Here is a 20,865-nt window from a genome sequence, read left to right on the forward strand (position 1 = left end):
CAAACTTGGAGAAAGTCTTTTGTCCCAGTAATAATAAGCCGACAGAAAAGAATGAGGGCATCACTATTTGGGCGGGATGTTGATGCTGTGAGTGCTGATGTCGCCCTAGAAATTCCACCTTTTATTACAGCAAAGCCAATGCTGTAAGATGCTTTATGCATAGCCAAATCACACAGATCCGAGTTACACTTTGAAACCTGAACAGATTAACATTCCCGCAAATCACACGCGCATTCTGAAACAGTTGGATAATTGTTCAACTTGTCAGATTTGTATTAAAGCCAGATTGCGTTAAAAATGTGTTGTGCTCATGACAACAGAGATTTAAGCTTCTCAACTAGGCTACCGATGACTAATGATTTAAATGACAATATTACAAGGTAAGTGATTATTTTAGTCAGGTTAACCAAAACCTATAACGTGGTTATCCTATGTGATTCCCAGCCAAAATATCCATCTGAGAAACCATATCTTGCTGATTAAACTTTTTTTCTTGAATTCTAGACATTCTGAGGAATATCTCTTTGCTAACAAAACGCAACGTTGCTTTGTTTAGGCCTACTAGCTGTTCGAGGCACTCTACCTGCGCGCGCTATTCTCCGAAGCGCCAGATGGCAGGCTTATCATCATGTAGGCTACTTTGATTACCAGGTGTGTTAGTAGTTCATTGATGTTCAGTGAAAGTTAGCTAAATTCATGAGTAGCCACTAAATACCAATATCTACACTGACTGTTTCCCATCAAGTTAAGATATTAAGTTTTTTTTTAAAAAATCAAAAAATAAATAAATAAAAAATTCAATAAAGATTGAATGGAAAGATTAAAAATACTTTTTTTTTTTTTTTTTTTTTTGCATATGCATGGGTTTTTAATGGCATAGTTAGGCTACACATCAACCTCTAGCATCACGTAACATCTAAGGAGTAGTTTAATTGCTAAATTTTCCAAGTATTCATTTTTATATTGGGAGAAAATTCTGATACTAAATTGGACATCATGCATCACTAGTTATATTTCAACATACAATATTACTGTGGCTGTTGTAGCTCCTTGAAAAGACTTAATCTGCAGTAATTTTTTGTCTGTAGAAAAATATATTTGTGTTAATAGAATGTAATTTGCAGTTCCATTAAAAAAGTAATGTGATTACGAAAATGTTACTTATAATGCATTACTTTACTCATTACACCAAAAGCAATCTGATTACGTAATCCATGTTACTTGTAATGTGTTACTTGTTACATCAAAAGTAATCTGATTGCATTATGCATGTTAACTGGACTTAATATTAACCAAAACATATGCTGGTAAATGAACACATGAGCTCGAGCTAATATTTGGACAAGGATGCACTTCCTCATGAAAGCAAATGTGCCAATATGTCTCATAGTATGAGAAATCTAGTCACGAAACTCATACCTACTCTCCCATACATTCTTGATGATAACTACAGGAACACACCCGCTCAAACATCTCATTACCAAGGCAGGGCAGAGTCACAACAAAAGAAACAATCCAACTGTAACAACAGCTGATTATCCTTCCACTAGGCTATTTATAGCCAAACATAGTCTTTCTTCTGGCTGACAGTTGACGATTGATCTTAAAATACTGTAAAATACTTGTGTGTGCGTGGGGGGGGGCAAAGTTTAACAAAGTGTTTAAAATTAATGACATTATTTAGAGTGCAGCTCAAACAACAGGTGAGGATATTTCATTGGATATTGTGCTATGGGATCAACCACTGACAAGCATATATTGTCCTGTCCTTCGGATGAGACGTAAAACCGAGGTCCTGACTCTCTGTGGTCATTAAAAATCCCAGGATGTCTTTCGAAAGAGTAGTGGTGTAACCCCGGCATCCTGGCCAAATTTGCCCAGTGGCCCCTGTCGATCATGGCCTCCTAATCATCCTCATATACTGATTGGCTTCATCACTGTCTCCTCTCCACCAGTAAGCTGGTGTGTGGTGGGCGTTCTGGTGCAATATGGCTGCCGTCGCATCATCCAAGTGGATGCTGCACATTGGTGGTGGTTGAGGAGATTCCCCCCTTCTATGTAAAGCACTTTGAGTGCCGAGAAAAGCGCTATATAAATGTAATGAATTATTATTATTATTATTATATTCATAACTGTTTACTGTAAATAAGCCCAAAAAAAGTAATGCAAAAGGAAATGCTTTTTTTTTTTTTTTTCATAATGTCATTTTAGAAATGCACTATTCATTATGAATTAATTTATTATTCACCTCGCAAAAGTGTCTTATAATCAGGGTTAAGAGAGAAAAATAAGAAGTATTCAGCTGGTCATTCAAGTTTAATATGTTACCCCCTGAGAGGCAATGGGCTTAATGTAAAACAAAACAACTTTTTATGTACTATGATGTGACTGAAATCTTCATCTCGTGTGAGTGTACATCATTGTAAAAAGTGCTCTTATATGTAACATATGGCAGAGAAAGGACTGAGTGCACCTCTAAAGGTCATTCAGTGCTGGCAGCAGTTAATGTATGGAAGGTCATGATGTGTGTACCAGAGTGAATAAAAATGACACAGCTGATGGTTTCTGTCTATTAGCTCTCAACTACTTGGCTGAACTGAGAATGAGCCATCTCAACCAGCATTACAATAATGCTTACAATGCATCCTACCGGACTTATCCTGTCTTCTCATGCCATCCAAATTTCATCCTGCAAGGTATAAGAGGCACCGCTCAGAGTCCGCTATGTGTCCATGTACCAAAATACAAGGACTGTATTACTGGTAAACTGCTGTAACCTTTCATTGACAAATTCATTGTCTTTATAAGATTTACATCCTGGTAGGGTGATATGTTGCATTTTAAAATACAATAAACATCACTACATATTCAGATGTGTGGTTTTTGATTTCTCATAGAAATATCATATGGATGAACATGAGGTTGTAATGAAAGATATGTCTTTTCCTGGTAGAACATGAGAACAATTAATGCCTTAGAAGAAAAAAAAAGTATATATACAGGTTATGTAAATGTATATAGGTTTTTCTAGAGATGTTCGACTGGGTTCAAGTTCAAGCTTCGGCTGGGCCACTCAAGGACATTCACAGAGTTGTCCATGAGCCACTCTTGCATGGTCTTAGCTGTGTGCTTAGGATCATTGTCCTGTTGGAAGGCTTCTGCTTAGGCCGAGGTTCTGAGTGCTGGACTAGGTTTTCAGTTAGGCTATCTCTATATTTTGCTGCATTGAGCTTTCCCTCTACCCTGACGAATCACCAAATCCCCGCCTCTGAAGATCACTGCCCCAACAAGATGCTGCTACCACCATACATTACTGTTGGGATGGTATTGTGCAGGTGATGAGCAGTGCCTGATTTCTTGTTCCTCGCAGTCTGGAAGAGTCCTTTTGGTGCTTTTTTGCTGATTCCAAGTGAGTTTTCATGAGTCTTCACTAAGAGAGGCTTGAGTCTGGCCACTCTGCCATAATGCCCAGATCGGTGGAGTGTTGCAGTGATGTTTGTCCTTCTGTAAGTTTCTCCCATCTCCATATATGCTCATGGAGCTCAAGAGTGACCATCAGCATCTTGGTCACCATTCTAACTTCTCCATCGATTGCTCAGTTTGGCCAGGAGGCCAGAAGAGTCCTGGTTGTTCCAAACTTCTTTCATTAAGGATTATGGAGGCTACATGCTTCTGTGAACCCCAATAAAAAGTCTAACAGCTGAAAATGCATATCAGAGCAAAAACCAAGCCATAAGGTCAAAAGAACTACCTATTTCTGAGCTCTCTGAATTATTGAATAAGAGGTGTGTGACTTTCCAAATCATACCCATTCAATTGATTTAGCCACAGGTTAACTCCACTGAAAGTGTAGTATCATCTACAAGTAAAATTGGAATGCTCCTGAGCTACATTTCAAGTGTCCAAGGATGCGAATACTATTGCAATGTTATTATTTCAGTTTTTTATTTTAAGTAAATTTTCAAAGTATATGAAAAACAAATTTGTTTGTTGCTTTGTCATTATGGTGTATGGAGATTGATGTGGGAAAAAAATATTTCAACTCAGTTTAGCATAAGTCTGCAACATAAAATGTGATCAAAAATTAAGGGGTACGAATACTTTCGCAAGGCACTGTGTATATTTATATTATTTTTTCTCTCCTTTTTTGTGTTGCCCTGCAATTCTTCATAACTATTTTTTTACATAAAAACTGTAAAAGAAATGTTGTTGCAGGACCAACAAGGATGTTGATCCTGTAACATATCCTACTCGGCAAATTCATGGTCACCATATCATATGAATTGGCTGGGATAAAAGCAGCGATTGATGGAAATTTTGCGCGAAACACGTGAATTTCCCTTGTATCCCTGATTTACACTCTGTTTTTACACTCTGTTCTCGCCAAGAACAGCCATTTGACTCCAGTTGTGTATCTACATCAAACACTTCAGAGGCGTATAAATATTTTAGCACAGAATCCCTTTGGAGTTGCTTTTGTCGGCAAGCCTTTTGTTGGTTTGATGCAATGTTTCCCCCTAAGGATGACTTAAAATCCAACAGAAGAGACACTGATGATACAGAATGGAAAAAGATGCTTGTGGCTGCAGTGTTAATATTTGCTACAAAGGCAGCTGTGGGTTTATTCTGTTTATTTTCTGACAAATCTTTCAATTCTTTTACTGATCTTAATAATAAAGCATTCAGCTACAAGCATTTCTCCCACCACTGAAATACATAAATAATAGATTATTTCGAAAGAAGACATTGGCATTCGTAAGACCCCTAAAACTCTTGTTCATGTAAAAATCAAGCAAAAAAAAAAAAAAGACATCTGCAGAGGGCACTTTGATATTGTGTCAGCAGTTTTATGCAGCCGAGTCCCTTGGCTTTGACTGACAAGCAGTTCATGTTGATTTGGGATTAGATGTGACTTTCAGAACTGTAACCCTACAGAGGCATATACCCACACCGTGGGACCTGACCGTGTTCCATGTTGTGCCCCCAGTCTGCCTGAATAAAACACCATATGCCTTAAAAAGAGCACAGCACATGTTCGGCTAATAGGCTTGTTTGAATTAGGGGCTTTCTGTAATACCACTTAAAAGGTCTTCCATCTACTCTGTCTTATCCCTTGCAGTCGCACACATTCAGTGATGGGGTGCAGTCCTGCGCAGCTCTGCAGTATTGTACTGCTGATAGTTTCCTCAACGCTGCCAGCAGCTCACAATGCTGCAAGGTGACTCAGTGTTACTTTTCTCTCACAGGAGAGGCTCATACAGAGGCAACTGCAGTTAAATCGCTGCATACAGAATAAAGTGATCTGCAGTGGGCGACTCTCAAGATGTCTTCTTCCTCTGTTTAATGAGGTTTTCTTAAACCTTTGAAAAAATGTGCCTCATGCTTAATCTCAAAATGCATGCATATCTTAAATCTGCTAAGTGATTAATAATGAATATATTTAATGCATGTGTATTTAAAACAGTTTCAGTACATCATATTATGAAATGACTAAAACTACAACTATTCAAAAAATTTGTTTATTGAAATAAAGCTGAAATAAAATATAATATTTGAAAAACTTAAACTAAATGAAAATTAGAAATGAAATAAGTTTAAGTTTAAAACACTAAAATTATATTATGTATAAAATTATATTAATAACTGGAAATAAATAAAAACTAAAACAAATTAAAACTGAAGTAAAAAACAAAAAATCTAAAATCAATTAAACCTACATGGCCATTATTTTTTTTAAATAAATACAAATGTGCCAAAAGTAATGACTAAACAAAATGACTAAAAATTTTAACTAAACTGAACTTGAAAAATAAAAATAGAAAAATAAAAAGCTGATTAAAAAATAGCACTATGTAACACATCTACGGTAAAAACAGCTTTTAAGTGTTACATAACACTGTAAAAAAGTGATCAGTTGACTTAACTTAAAAAAGTGAGGAAAGCCACTGCCTTAAAGTTATTAAGTGAATAAACTTCATAGGTAATTGACAAAATCAAGTTGTCAACTTGACAATTATTTTTCAATTACACATGACATTTATTTACTTAATAACTTTAAGGCAGTGGCTTTCCTCACTTTTTTTTAAGTTAAGTCAACTGATCACTTTTGACAGTGAAAGTGTTACACCACACTTTCCATAAAGTGTATTTTATTTCATTTCACAACTAAAAAACTGCCTCATCTCAGTGATGTGACGACCTCTGTCAGCTCTTAATTTATTTTAATCAAACTGAAACGAGCTGTTCATAATAGACCATCACAGCTTTTCAGAGCTTTACAGAAAAACCTGCTTTGCTACAGTGGTGATTGGAATGGCAGCAAATGCTTTTTATATAAAAACCAGACTCCATTCATTCAACAAAGTTCAATGTTTAAAGCATATAAAAGGTGCCGGTTATGAAAGGCTGACTCAAGACATCCTTTGCACTTAAAAAAATACTGTACACCACGTGACTATTTCATTCAATAAATTCTATTATACAGCATTTATTAATGCAGGAGATATAATACTCTTCATTTCACACTTTTGGAAGAATTTTAGTAGGCCACCATTAGTACAAATTTCTTATGGTGAGTGAACACTGACCTCTAGTGGACAATGAGATCTTAACGCTGTGAATTTTTCAACATATTGCAACTTCTTAAGCAGGAGTGGGTAACTCTTGCCCCCTTGTGATGCACTTTCCAGCTCTAACCTCAATCAAACACACCTGAACAAGCTAATCAAGGTCTTCGGGGTTACCCAAAAGTAACAGGCAGGTGATTTTGATCAGGGTTGGAGATAAACTCTTCAGGAAAGTGGATCTCAAGGGCCAGGGTTGCATAGCCCTGTTATAAAGCAGTTTTTTCTCTGTGGTCTTTCTCTGCACATAGAGTTACTAGTCTTAATCTAATTTAAAAATATGCATATAATATTCTAAGGACATATCTATTGAACCAGCTAGCCAACTTTTATTATTAAATTCACTGGGCCGTGCAGATATTCCTGAAAATAGTAACATTTTAGCTCTATCAAGACATAGTTATGGTGAACAGACAGAATGCCTGTCTAATTTTCAGTGGTTTCACAATGCAATACAGGTGCACAAACATTTGTTGAGTAGTAAGAATCCCATCTAGATAAAAAATTACCTCTTTACTTTATTTTTAATTAGAGCCAGTTAAATGACAGTTGTAATTAGATCTCTAGCCATTCAGTGAATTTCATGTCCACAAGACAAAAGCTACTAAACTGACCTTTCTCTTCTTGCTATTCTGTTGTAACAATGGCCACACTTGCCATGTTGAGCAGTGATTTAACAAACTCTTATATTCTCAATGTCCTTTATACAGGGTTTCTACATATTTCAAAATTCCATACTTTTCCAGACTCAACTTCCCAAACCTCCACCATTTTTAAGACCATCTTTAACAAATGGTTCATACAGCATTACTTTTGGTATATAGTAGTCATCTGTAAATATTTTCTTCCATTGGTTTTCTCGAAGTGATAACATGCTTACATGAGAAGAAACTTAAAACGCTTTATAACCTGCATATATTTATGCCAGACAGATCTGTTTGATACTGTAAATGTGGATGTTACACGATCACCAAACAGCAAAGTAGTCCAATTCAGATGATTGTTTTTCCCTTTATCTGCTGCTGATTTGAGCGGAACACGCTCTGCCTAGAAACCCTGTTAATAACACTACCAGTAACATAAAAACATGCACGACTACACAATGTTGCCACAACACTACTTTTAATGTTTGCAAAGTGATAAAGTGTATATTTCAATAGCTCGACTTTGAATCTTCACAACTGCATCACCCATAAATGAACTTTGAGCATGCACAAATACAAGTGAATATTCAGTTACAATGGATTCTGAATGAGATGTTCACATGACCAAAATTCAAATGAATACAGGCATGTGGCGGCCGAAACATCAATTAGGATCACAACAGTTCTGTACCCAACTTGAGTAAAGAAAATCAGTCTGACAACAAACATGAATTGATCCAAATAACTTTATTTGTCCAAAAAAACTGCAAATTTATGCCACCAGTGCAGAAGCTGTGGAGGATTCGCTGTGGATGAAAACAAATGAATCAGTTAAAAGATTCAAAAAAAAAAAAAAATGCATTTTGAAAGACAAAGCAGCTTTTTGTGTGAAGGGGACTGGCAGTGGTGGCACATTCAAGCCAAACTGCTAATTTACCTCCAAAGTTTATCTAGCACATTAGAAATATCTCAGTTCTTACAAGTGAAGAATGGGACAATGAAATGTGCCATACACATACAGGAGGGATTTCAGTTTTGGTTATAAAACGACTCAAATACTCACTACTTCCAGTTGGGTGCAAGTACTCTCTTGGTCTTGTAGTAGCGGGCAAGCCTGTGGATTCTGCTCTCAACCAGAATCAGGCGGAACTTGGCATCCTTGTCCTGCAAAAACAAGCGACAGTGGTGAGAAAACTATTGAAGTGCACTGAACGGATTTTTCTAGAAATCTCCAAAATGATCTTGCATGTGTTTTAATTTCGTTACCTTTCTGTTCCTTTCCAAGTGCTTCCTCACAGCAACAGCCTTCTTGATAAGGTGGTAGAGATCCTCAGGCAGATCAGGGGCCAGGCCTTTGGACTTCAGGATCCTAAGGATCTTGTTGCCAGTGACAAAACGCACCTGGGCAACACCATGGGAATCCCTCAGGATCACACCTAATGAGAAGAGCAAGAGATATCAGCTTCTTGATAATGAAATTGTGCAGACAGACACAATATGGGCTGCTACATGTAGTTTACAAATACGAAAACATGAAGAAAAGTTGAATTGTGTAAGTGCCCATTAAGATGCATAAACAATAAGCCTATAAAGCGACAACTAAACATGAAAGCATTCTCTCTTCTATTGGAAATCAGATTACAAATGTAAGTGTGCCTCAGCTGTAACTATTTTACTTATCCGACTGCATTCATTTTATTTATACTAGTTGATTTTTAAACATGGTTTCCTTTAATGTACTGCATTGATTTCAAACTTGTGAAATGTGCTATAGAGAATCCTGTGAAATTGTTTTATAATAATAATACATTTTATTTATTTGGCGCCTTTCTGGACACTCAAGGAAATGAAATGTGCTATAGAAAATCCTGTGAATTTGTTATACACAATGGACATGGCAGGAACATTCATTTTATATCAGTCAGAACTTACCAATCTGTGAGGGGGTGAGACCCTTCTTGGCCAGTTTGAAGATTTGTTCTTTAACATCATCGGATGTTAATTTGAGCCACTAAAAGACATAATAAAAGGATATTTTAACAGCCTTGACAACTAAGAAAGGCATTTTACTTCCATATATGAGGAATCAGAATCAATGGACTTACTGTGGGGACACTTCGTCTATAGGGCAGTGCCGACTGGGACAAACCCTTGCTGAAAAATAAAACGTTCTTCCATGTTAAACATGTCTTTTAATAAAACATTAAATTACAACTTGTTAAACAATTCCACTTCTTCTGCAGTAAGCTAAGCTGTAAACATGTTAACTGACAGCAGGTAATATAAAATAAAGGAAATATAAACTATAAGCGAACCTAAAGGGGTTGTAAAATCAAAATAATGTTCAAATGAATTGCTCCAGGACATAACATACTTTTAAATGTATAAGACCTAACGAACCGCCAAACACATTTTGACACCAAAACGTAGGTTCCGTGAAACTAAACGACATGATACCCGAACAGCCAGGCCGCACCGACAAACTGCCGATGTTAAATGAATCAATGTGTAAAGATCGTTCATTTATCCATCCTGCAGCGCCTCATACTACGTTACATGTGCTGCCATCACGCTACACAGAGGAAGAGAACGTGGGACTATATTCTGACTTCTCAAAAACTCTTTTCTAGCTCGAATGAAATACATATTCCAGGCTCAATCTATCTTATAAAGAGTTAACTGTATTTTGGGTTGGCAGTGTGGTCCTTAGACGGTGTTTTAAGCGTAAAATAAACATTTACCCAGGAGCGTGCATACGACCCATGATGGCGGTTTAGAGACCGAAGAAAGAGAAAGACCGAGCCTAGGCCGAGAGGAAGTGAAGTATGGGGGCGGAAGTGATGTAGAATATCACTTTCCGTCTGTTGATTCAAGGATCATTTGTTTTTGGATCTTTGGTTCCGTTTTATATATTGATTGTTTTCAAACTATGTTGTTTAGTAAGTTAATTATGATCTTTTTTGACTTAATCTTTACTTGTTAGTTATCAACCGCCTGTTTCAATCTGGTGTAAAATTCCTTTGCTACCATAATAAAATATGGATGAAGAGAGATCTTGAATGCCTCATATTGTTTTTTTGTTTGTTGTTTTTTACTTGTTATAATGTACTTTTTGAAGAAAAAAAATTTGTTTCCTGTCATCTATGTTTGAACTGGGAAAAAAACCCCATTCTATTAATTGTTTATTTCCAACAAATCCAAATAAGTCCTTCTAAAAAATTAGCATACAAATACATTTCAGTGATCATATCATTTTTAACCACTTTTTTTGTCTTTTTTTTTTTTTGTCTTTGTAATAATGTGAATTATGAGTCAGTGGAAGATTTTTCCTCTCTCTAACCCAACATTTTGGGTTCAGTCTACATTTAGCAAAGGTCTTTGTCATACTCTAATTTTGTACTAACATTCTCTGATGTAATATGTTCATAATTGTATTGTCTTATTTATTTTTGTATTTTCAAGCATTTACTTCATTGCTGTCGTCCTATCCTATGTTATATGTAATGTAAAATAATACGTAAAAAGAAAAAAAAAATCATATATTTTTTCCCCTCACTGTTCTCATATCCACCAGCTGGTGGCGCTCCAAGAAAAGACCAACTGCTGTAAGCGTGGCTGGAGTCTCTAGAAATAGAATAAGCAGATTGAACTGTCGCGTACAACAGAGTTATGAAATGGGCGGAGCGTATGATCGGGTTTAGCCATACTTCCATTATTATTATTATTATTATTATTATTATTGTTATTATTATTATCCGAAGACATGATAACACACATTACGGTGTTAAATAATTTTTTATCTGTTACATTTTTCGGTGCTTGTCAGAACGGACCAATCATACACGTTTGAGATGAATGAATAAAGATGACTTATTCTGAAATTTACGTGCAGCAAACAGTATAATTATATAGGTGTAATCTATAATGTTTTAAGTGTACAAATGTTTCAAATAAAAAAAACGCCAGTTGATCATTCGCCTTTCTGAGCCGCCATGCGCCCCCCTCAGGAAGTCATGTATTTGCGTCATAAGAAACAGTATCACTCAAGCCCAAACTGTAAGAGAAGCAGTGCGCTTGATCTACGTGGACGAGCTCTCTGTCTCCTCCTGCTGCTGTACTCGGTTAGCTCGCTAGCTGCCCTGTTACTGTTAGTCATCATCATCAGTCCAAGATAGCGGGCAGTCAGGAAGCCAGCGGTAATGAAAGGAAGCAGAAAACACCCGAGATAGCTCGATAGAAACCGATCTGACACCGTAAGTGCCGTTATTTAATTGTGAATCGATCCGGATACATTGACCCAAATAGAGCATCAACAATTCAACTTTTCACTTATAAAATGGACATCGAGTTTCGCTATAACGCCTGGCATAGACTTCACTGTCAATGGAAAGCTAATGAAATTAGCTTCTGTGTATCGAGATAAGGAGCCCTTTCAAACCACATCTCTGTGTTACAATTATAGCTTGCCAGCAAAACCACGTATATTTGCAGTGTCTCTTTAATATAGTAGTGACCCGCTAACTGCCTGATAATGTCGTTTATCCTTAGTAACGGATTTATTGGAGAGCTGAACTGCCAATCAGTGGCTGTGTTACAACCCTAGTAGTGAGCCGGCTATCCAGACAGATTTTTTTTTTTTTTTTTTTTTTTTTACGTTCAGATTTCCAGAAGTGGTAGTCGGCTCGCTAGGTTTTGCCAAATAACCTATATCTAATATGATAGAGCTGTCGGCTTGACGTCTGATCCATATGTTTGCTGATTTTTCCAGATGTCCTGTTTAAAGGGGCTCCTCACCAGCTGCCTTGTATTGGCGAGTGTGATGTCCTGGGCCAAGGCAGTGCCAATAAGTTTAGATAAAACTAAGGTGAAACTCCCAGAGGAAACAGCCAAGGAGCCTCCTCAGAGTGTGGTAAGAAACATTTGATCAGTCAATTACATAACAAGCTTTGGCAGCAAGATATAAGTGGCCTTAGAGTGTCAGATTGCATTAATATGCATGGTTATTTTTGTGTGGGCAATACGCTCGAAAACACTTCATATTCACACTTTTATATTTGACATTATATTATTATGTATTTATATAATTTTTATGTATAATATATTTATATTATATTTGTAGGACACCGGCCTACACTATGACCGCTATCTTAGGGAAGTTATTGATTTCCTTGAAAAAGATCAACATTTTAGAGAAAAGCTCCACAACACAGACATGGAAGATATAAAGGTAAGAAAACAGCATGGCTTTATTTGTGTTGTATAATACAAAGGTCGCACAAGGCTAATCTGTTCATTCCTGCTGATTTCAGCAAGGGAAGTTGGCTAAAGAGCTTGACTTTGTCAGCCACCATGTGAGAACCAAGCTGGATGAACTAAAAAGGCAAGAGGTCAGCCGTCTGAGAACCCTGATCAAAGCCAAGCAGGACATTGAAGGAGGGAATGGTAAGAATGGCTGTAAAAATCATAATCATAGTTGAATAAATGCTCATTTCATATACATAAGGTGCAATTGCATATTAAAGTTGGCATGAAATGGAAGTTGCAATCATCTTTTCTTCCCCATTGAGACATATATCCGAGTAAAATGGCAAGAAAAAATGTAGGGCAGGACTTGATTTTGTCCATTGGGAATTGATTGGATCGTTAGATCGTTGTGGTTTGCTGTAGAGTGCAACAGTGCCTGCCCTGCTTTTTCAGCAGCTCTAGTTCCGGAAGTTTCATTTTTTCCATAATTTTTTCCCATAGGGATTTTAAAATAGTCTTAGTTAAAGAGTTTTAAGTACAACACTAAAAATTTTGATTTTAAGCAAAAGTCTTTGAAAGTTTGACAAAAAGACAAAGGTGCAAGACTGTGTACTTGACGGCTTGGTGAGGGAAAGGACTACAATCCCATGAAGCATTGCAAACAGCATAATCAAATTAAAAAGGAGAAATGGAGAAATATAAAAACTACTCATTTACAGATGTTGATTATGTATTAAAAACATTTTAATTTGATTGCAAAATATGCATATATATATATATTAGTATGTATGTATATATGTATGTATATATGTGTATGTATGTATATATATATATATATATATATACATACAATTTTTTAAATTGTTTTGAGAGCATAGGGAGATCAACTCAATCACGTCATTCCCAGTGCTTCATGGCAGTGATCTTTTGATTAAAGATTACGAGGGCACAAATAAATTATGTGCACGAATAAATCATTTTCTAATAAATACTGCAATATTCCATAAAAAAATACAAATTGTCAATTTTGATTTCATGGTGGCTTTAATGAATGAACAGACCACAAACACCAAATAAGACACAACGTCTTGTAGATTCAAGATTCATTTTAAGCATATGGGTCTTGATTTTCAGAACATTCTCTGAACACAGTTCTCTCTCATGTTTCACAGATATTGCAGTAGATCACCAGGCGTTACTCAAACAGTTTGAATATCTGAACCACATGAACCCGCACACATTTGAGGTTGAGGATCTGGACAGACTCATCAAATCGGTATGTCATTACTTACAGTTACCCAGCTTTCATAATCATACTTCATTTGATTCTGTCACTTTGAATGCTTGAACGCTCCTTTCTTATGATACTTGATTTTGGTGCTTGTAATCTTAAGTCAATAATATATTTTGCATTTATAATACAATTCATGTTGCATAAAATTAAGTAAAAAAGGACAAATAATTCAAGGTTTCCACACATTTTGTTCAATACATTTTCATGACTTTACAGTCATTTGTGATTACAAGATAAATTTTTTGATAAATCATTTCATAGAGATTGCACGCACAAAGAACAAGAGCTGAACATAATTATAAAAATATATTGTCACTAAAGAAATTTCAGTGACATTTAAAATTCCTTTGTATTTGTAGGACACAGTTACTAGCACATTGTGTTCATTTTTAAGGTCAATTCCCACAGATAACCTGAAAATATTGTCTAAAATATTTCTGGAATCTTCCATACGCACTTTAAAAGAACATTGTGTAATACTCTGTTGTAAATCCAAGGTCAGCATGCAGCATGCATTTCCCTTCTCATTTGGTCACTGAGCAACAGCAATAAAAGACCTTTTATATACATATGATAACTGAAGACCAGAACACATAAAGCTATTATCTTTCAGTTACATTTATGATCTTGCAATATAGGCTACAAATGATCTGGAGAACTACGACAAGGAACGGCATGAAGAATTTAAAAGGTACGAGATGATGAAGGAGCATGAGAGACGGGAACACCTGAAGACCCTTGATGAGGAGGACAGGAGGAAAGAGGAGGAGCACTATGAGGAGATGAAGAAAAAACATGCTGATCACCCCAAAGTCAACCACCCTGTAAGTCTGCGCGCATTAACTTCTCTTGATGTTTGATTTCATTGAAGATATACTCATGTTTCTCTGACGTTTTGGTCCATAGGGTAGCAAGAATCAGCTAAAAGAAGTGTGGGAGGAGGCTGATGGCCTTGACCCTGAAGATTTTGACCCAAAAACCTTCTTCAATCTGCATGGTAAAAATTCTTGATAGCTTAGCCAAATCCTGGATATGAGAATGCTGAAATTACATACTTAATATTATTACATTTTCGCAATCTTGTATTGCAGACTCAAACGGAGATGGATTCTTTGATGAACAAGAGCTGGAAGCCCTATTCACGAAGGAGGTACATAATTGCATACGTCACCATGGAAGATAATATATATATATATATATATATATATATATATATATATATATATATACACATGCATACATACATACATACATACAGTGCTATGCATAAGTTTAGACACCCATGCTAAAGTTGACTAAAAAGAGGAATAAAAAATCATCTTTTTGAAATTGAACTTAATGCCTTAATTAAAAAAATTTGGAAAAATCCAACCTTTAAGGACATCAATTTTCTTTGTGAATGAATAATGTATCGTAAATAAATAAATGTTCTTCCTTAAAATACAGGGTGCATAAGTCTGGACACCCCTATGTTAAATTCCCATAGAGGCAGGCAGATTTTTATTTTTAAAGGCCAGTTACTTCATGGATCCAGGATACTATGCATCCTGATAAAGTTCCCTTGGCCTTTGGAATTAAAATAGCCCCACATCATCACATAGCCTTCACCATACCTAGAGATTGGCATGGAGTACTTTCCATAAGATCATCTCTCAATGCAAATCAAACCAGCTATTAGGCTAACTGAAATAAAACCATGCAGGAAGAACATTTATTTATTTACGATACATTATTCATTCACAAAGAAAATTGGTGTCCTTAAAGGTTGGATTTTTCCTCATTTTTTTAATTAAGGCATTAAGTTCAATTTCAAAAAGATGATTTTTTATTCCTCTTTTAAGTCAACTTTAGCATGGGTGTCTAAACTTATGCATAGCACTGTATATATATATCTCTGTACATTCACTGGCCACTTAATTAGGTACACCTTGCTAGTATCTGATTGGACCCCCTTTTGTCTTCTGTTTTAACTAAACTGTTTTAATTCTTTGTAGCATTGATTCAACAAGGTGCTCAAAACATTCCTAAGAGATTTTGGTCCATATTTACTTGATAGCATCATGTAGTTGCTCCTTTGTCGGCTGCATGTCGGTGATGTGAATCTCCCGTTCCACCACATTCCAAAGGTGCTCTGTTGGATTGAGATCTGCGGCTGTGGAGGCCATTTGAGTGTAGTGAACTCACTGTCATGTTCAAGAAACCAGTTTGAGATGATTTGAGCTTTGTGACAAGACGTAATCCTGCTGAGAGTAGCCATCAGAAGATGGGTACACTGTGGTCATAAAGGAATGGACATGATCAGGAAGACTGGTGTTTAAACAATGCTTATTTGGTACTAAGGGGCACAAAGTGTGATGAGAAAATATCCCCCACACTATTACACAACCACCACCAGCCTGAACCGTTGAAACAAGGAAGGATGGATCCATGCTTTCATGTTGTTTATGCCAAATTCCTACCCTACCTTCTTAGTGTCGCAGCAGAAATCGAGACTCGGGCAACATTTTATCAATATCCTATTGTCCAATTTTGGTGAGCCTGTGCGAATTGTAGCCTCAGTTCTTAGCTGACAGGAGTGGCTCTGGTGTGGTCTTCTGCTGCTCTAGCCAATCTGCTTCAAGGTTCAACGTGTTATGCGTTCAGAGATGCTCTTCTGCCGCCCTTGGTTGTAATGAGTGGTTATTTGAGTTACTGTTTCCTTTCTATCAGCTCGAGCCAGTCAGGCCATTCTCCTCTGACCTCTGGCATCAACAAGGCATTTCCCCCACAGATACTCACTAGATGCTCACTAGATACTTTCTCTTTTTCTGATCATTCTCTGTAAACCTTAGAGATGGTTGTGCGTGAAAATCCCAGTAGATTAGCAGTTTCTGAACAACCATGCCAATATTGTAGGTATAACATGCTCTGCTATTTTATAGTAGCAATGAAAATATTTTGTTAATTTAAATTTTTATTTATTTTTCCAGCTGGAGAAGATCTATGATCCAACTAATGAAGAGGACGACATGGTTGAAATGGAGGAGGAAAGGCTGCGAATGAGAGAACACGTCATGAACGAGGTTAAATGATGATTATAAATAATGGACCAGTTCTCTTTACATGACCTGACCGGGCAATTTCAGGAAAATTGACACATCTAACCAAAAAAAGAGTTATTTTCTGTATTTGTAATCATCTGGCCTTTATAGGTTGACACCAATAAAGACAGACTGGTGTCCTTAGACGAGTTCCTGGTTGCCACAAAGAAAAAAGAGTTCCTTGAACCAGACAGCTGGGAAGTAAGTGTGACACGCTACAGATACATAATTTGACCATTGATCAGTATCATCTAATTCATGCATTCAGTAAACAGTCTTTCATGGTGGATGATTGCGTTACGTTTGACACAGTATCAAAGTACAGTCTTGGTCAGAATTACTGGCAACCTTGGTAAATATGAACAAAGAAGCCTGTGAAAATAAATCTACATTGCTAATCCTTTTGACCCTTTGTTACAAAAATTCCCCAAAATCTAACCTTTTATGGAAGTAAAACAATTGAAAATGAGGGGAAAATCTCATTATGACATAAATGATTTTCTCTAATACACATTGGTCACAGTTAATGGCACAATACGTTTTGCAACCTCCTTTTTCCAAGATAACAGCTTAAGAGTTCTTTCAATCATTTTTGATGAGTTTGGAAAACACCTGACAAAAGATCAGAGGCCATTCCTCCATACAGAATCTCTCCAGTTTTCTATAGGGTTCAGGTCAGAGGACTGGAATGACCATTGCAGAACCTTAACTGTGTGCTTAGTGACCCATTTTTGTGTTTTTATTTTATTTTTTATCATTGTCCTGATGGAAGACAATAGAAGACATAGTATCTATGAATATATCATAATATAGAAGACATAGTATCTATGGCCCATTATAAGATTTCTAGCCGAGGCCGTCAGGTTTTGATTTTTTTTATCTGTTGGTATTTGATAGAATCTTTCAGCCACTTTCTATTTTGTGAAGCTCAGCAATCTTTTGCTGCACATCATAACTATATGATGGATGATTAAGGGAATTTCAAATGTGCTTTTTTAATGAATTACCAATGATGCCAATAATTCTGACCACGACTACTACATAAAGCTATCAATTATAAGAGCGAGTGAGTAAAAAATGTAAACAATGGCATTTAACCTTCATGTTTTCTAAGTAATAATTATCTTGGGTTTTCGGATGACCTCAGACTCTAGAACAGAACCAGGCATATACTGATGAAGAGATGAGAGAGTTTGAGGAGCATTTGGTCAGGCAGGAGGAAGACTTAAACCAGAAAGCTTCTGACCTTCAGAAGCAGAGAGAGGATCTAGAGCGACAGCAGGAGCAGCTCAATGCTCAGAAAATAGAACTGCAGCAGGTAACTGAACTGATTTGTCTTGTATCTGCTCATTGAATGAAAAACAAGTTATTATAAGAGGTGAATGAAAACCTATTCTGTGCGTCTTTCTTATCAGGCTGTGGAGCATATGGAACGGTTGAAAACACAGAATGTACCGTCTCCTCCTGAGACGCATTGTAAGTAATACTTTCATTTGCAAAGATTACATTGGGTAACTGTTGTTACATTAGGCCCTGAATGTGATATCACCTGACACGTTTTTCTAGTTTTACATTATTCTAGAGAATGTTAAAGAAACATGGGTAATTCTGTTCAGTGGGTTAACAGGGTTTCCAATTTCGCAACTACATAAAGCATTCGATAAAACTGTATGTCTGTGTGTGTTCTCGCTCACTCCCCTGACAAGCGTGACTGATGCACTGCAAACAGAGAATGTTTTTCTCATTTCTGCTGGACTCACGCATTACTAGTACATTTGCAGCAGATAAACGCAAGTGCCATTATGTGCTGGTGCGTTGAAAACAAAACCAAAGGTTCAAAGAACAAAATATTAAAGTGAAGTGAGCAGCTCTAAGCATTTTTCCGCCTTTTACTGTGTTGTTATTATCATGTAACAGGGCTAAACAACTGCTGCTTTGATGATGCAAGTGTATCGCAGTTTGGACCCAAATAATATAATGCGAGCACAGTCCAGCGGGGGCAAGGGAGAGTTGAGCAAGAGAACTTGGGTTCAGACCAGGCAATCAAACCAAGTGTGAAAGCACCCTTAACCCTCTGGTGCTCTTCGCGTGGCCGTCAAAAATAATGAAATATGAAATTAATATACTGTATATTAGTTCAATCATGTTTTTTATTTCATATTTTAATGCTATTAAATCATATTTATGCAGTAATTATAATCCATTTATTCACTTTTTAAGCATACGACCTGAAAATGAAATTTCCAACTTAAACTATCATACATCTTGAATGCTTTGGAGAAAAGACTTAAGTTTGGTCTGCTTTTAAAGACGACACTTGGCAGAAGAAAAAAGTTTAAAAAAGTTATAATTTTATGTTTATTGTTATGAAAAAACCCAGAATTCGTTTTTAAGTTTTTATATGAAATATGTATTTTCTAAAACACGTTTTACTCTGTGAGAAAATCAAAGCCATGAATCTAAAACAAGTTGTGTTCCAAATTTAAGACGGATAGCTCTAAAAAAATTTTAGATACATTTTTTCTTTCAAAAAAGATTTTGTTTGGGCGCAGTACCAAATGTTTCCACTAGATGAAATTTGCTTCCCATTCGTTTCCAACACGAGGACTACAAGTGTGACTGTTTTTTCCCAGGACCATTTAACCTTTTCAAATCATATCTATGATTTTTTTTTTATGTGTTCACATAGCAAGTGCCAAAAATGTTACCAAGTTTCATACCATTCCGATGAAGTAAAAAAAAAAAGAAAAAAAAAGCATCAGAGGGTAACATTCTTGGCAAAATATATTATTTCAAAAAATGTAAGTGCAACGTTTATTTTAATAACATTCCTGGCCAAAATACTTGGTTTTTAATCATTTAAATTTGAAAAGAACACATTTTAAAAGCAACATTCTTGGCAAATATACTTGAATGCAACACATTCTTGGCAATGATACAACACTTTTTAAATCTCTCATAACAGTTGAGGGAAATGCTGTCCCTGAGTCACTAGGACATGACCAGCCTCCTGAACACCAGCCTCTGCCCCCTGGACACCAACAACAACAACATCATGATGTACCCCCGAATCAACAGGATCTAGGACAGGAACATAAAAATATACCCCAAGAAAACCAGCCACTGCCTCCAGGACACAACAGCCCACCCCAAGATTCTCCAAAGATGCCCCTCGACCACAACAATGTGCCATAGGACCGTCATATGGCTTTTGTGGATAAACTTACCTAGCGCCAGGCTCACAGAGACTTCAACAAACAGTACCTCCTGTCCAGTTCTAGTCAATGATTATCTGCGTTGTTTATGTGTGCTGCGGTTTTAATTAGTGGGAAAGTGGCTGGTTTCATAAGCCTAATACTTTTAATGCAGACTTTGCTGTTTGGTATAAGTGTGTTTGATTTCTTTTTGTTATTGAAAATATCTTTCATACGTTGTAGATATTTTACATTTTTTTCAACACAGTGGATTGGATGTCTGTGGATAAGCTTTTGTTTTGCACATTTAGTTTTCAGAAATTGTAATGGCCATGAAAAGCTACTTAAAACCTAGTTGTGTGGTATCAGAATATTGTTGAATTGTACTGGGAGATTTTGATTAGGCTACTCTGAATTTTTACCGTTGCTTACAGTGGGAAGTTTGAGAGTTAAGTCAGACATCAATAAAAAAAATCTATTTGAAAAAAGTATTTTTTTTAATAAACAAACAAATATTTACTTTATGTAAAGGAACAGTGCTGGTTCAGTACATATTAAGCTCAATCAAAAGCAAAAATGAACGCTACAATGAGGCACTTTTAACAGATGCGTTTACATTAATTACATTAATTAAATCTGGCATGTTATTTGCACTGTAAAGATGTTTAAACAATTTTTACATGGGTTTTTTGGGGTTTAAACTTTAAGGCATTGTGTTTTCATGGCAACAAAGTTCTAAAATTGGATATATATTGGATTTTTTCTTAAACTAATCAAGATGATGCC

At 36.3% G+C, this 20,865-nt stretch overlaps 2 protein-coding genes across 2 annotated transcripts; one reads left to right on the plus strand and one right to left on the minus strand.

Annotated features, from left to right (window-relative positions):
• Window positions 1-7,995: 7,995 nt before the first annotated feature.
• Window positions 7,996-10,114, minus strand: rps13 (ribosomal protein S13). Its single transcript, XM_082150509.1, has 6 exons — window positions 10,009-10,114; window positions 9,373-9,421; window positions 9,200-9,278; window positions 8,534-8,703; window positions 8,331-8,431; window positions 7,996-8,073 (listed from the first exon to the last, which is right to left on the minus strand). Exons 1-6 carry the CDS (start codon window positions 10,029-10,031, stop codon window positions 8,040-8,042), a joined length of 456 nt encoding a protein of 151 aa, XP_082006635.1. The 5' UTR covers window positions 10,032-10,114; the 3' UTR covers window positions 7,996-8,039.
• A 1,235-nt stretch (window positions 10,115-11,349) lies between these two features.
• Window positions 11,350-20,567, plus strand: nucb2a (nucleobindin 2a). Its single transcript, XM_082160742.1, has 13 exons — window positions 11,350-11,520; window positions 12,036-12,176; window positions 12,387-12,494; window positions 12,577-12,709; window positions 13,684-13,787; window positions 14,444-14,629; window positions 14,712-14,802; window positions 14,897-14,955; window positions 16,775-16,867; window positions 16,997-17,086; window positions 18,033-18,203; window positions 18,301-18,361; window positions 19,851-20,567. The coding sequence occupies exons 2-13, from the start codon at window positions 12,036-12,038 to the stop codon at window positions 20,078-20,080; spliced, it is 1,467 nt and encodes a 488-aa protein (XP_082016868.1). The 5' UTR covers window positions 11,350-11,520; the 3' UTR covers window positions 20,081-20,567.
• Window positions 20,568-20,865: the final 298 nt, after the last annotated feature.

This window comes from Leuciscus leuciscus (genome assembly GCF_965113295.1).
Source record: "Leuciscus leuciscus genome assembly, chromosome: 2".
Taxonomy (NCBI): Eukaryota; Metazoa; Chordata; class Actinopteri; order Cypriniformes; family Leuciscidae; genus Leuciscus; species Leuciscus leuciscus.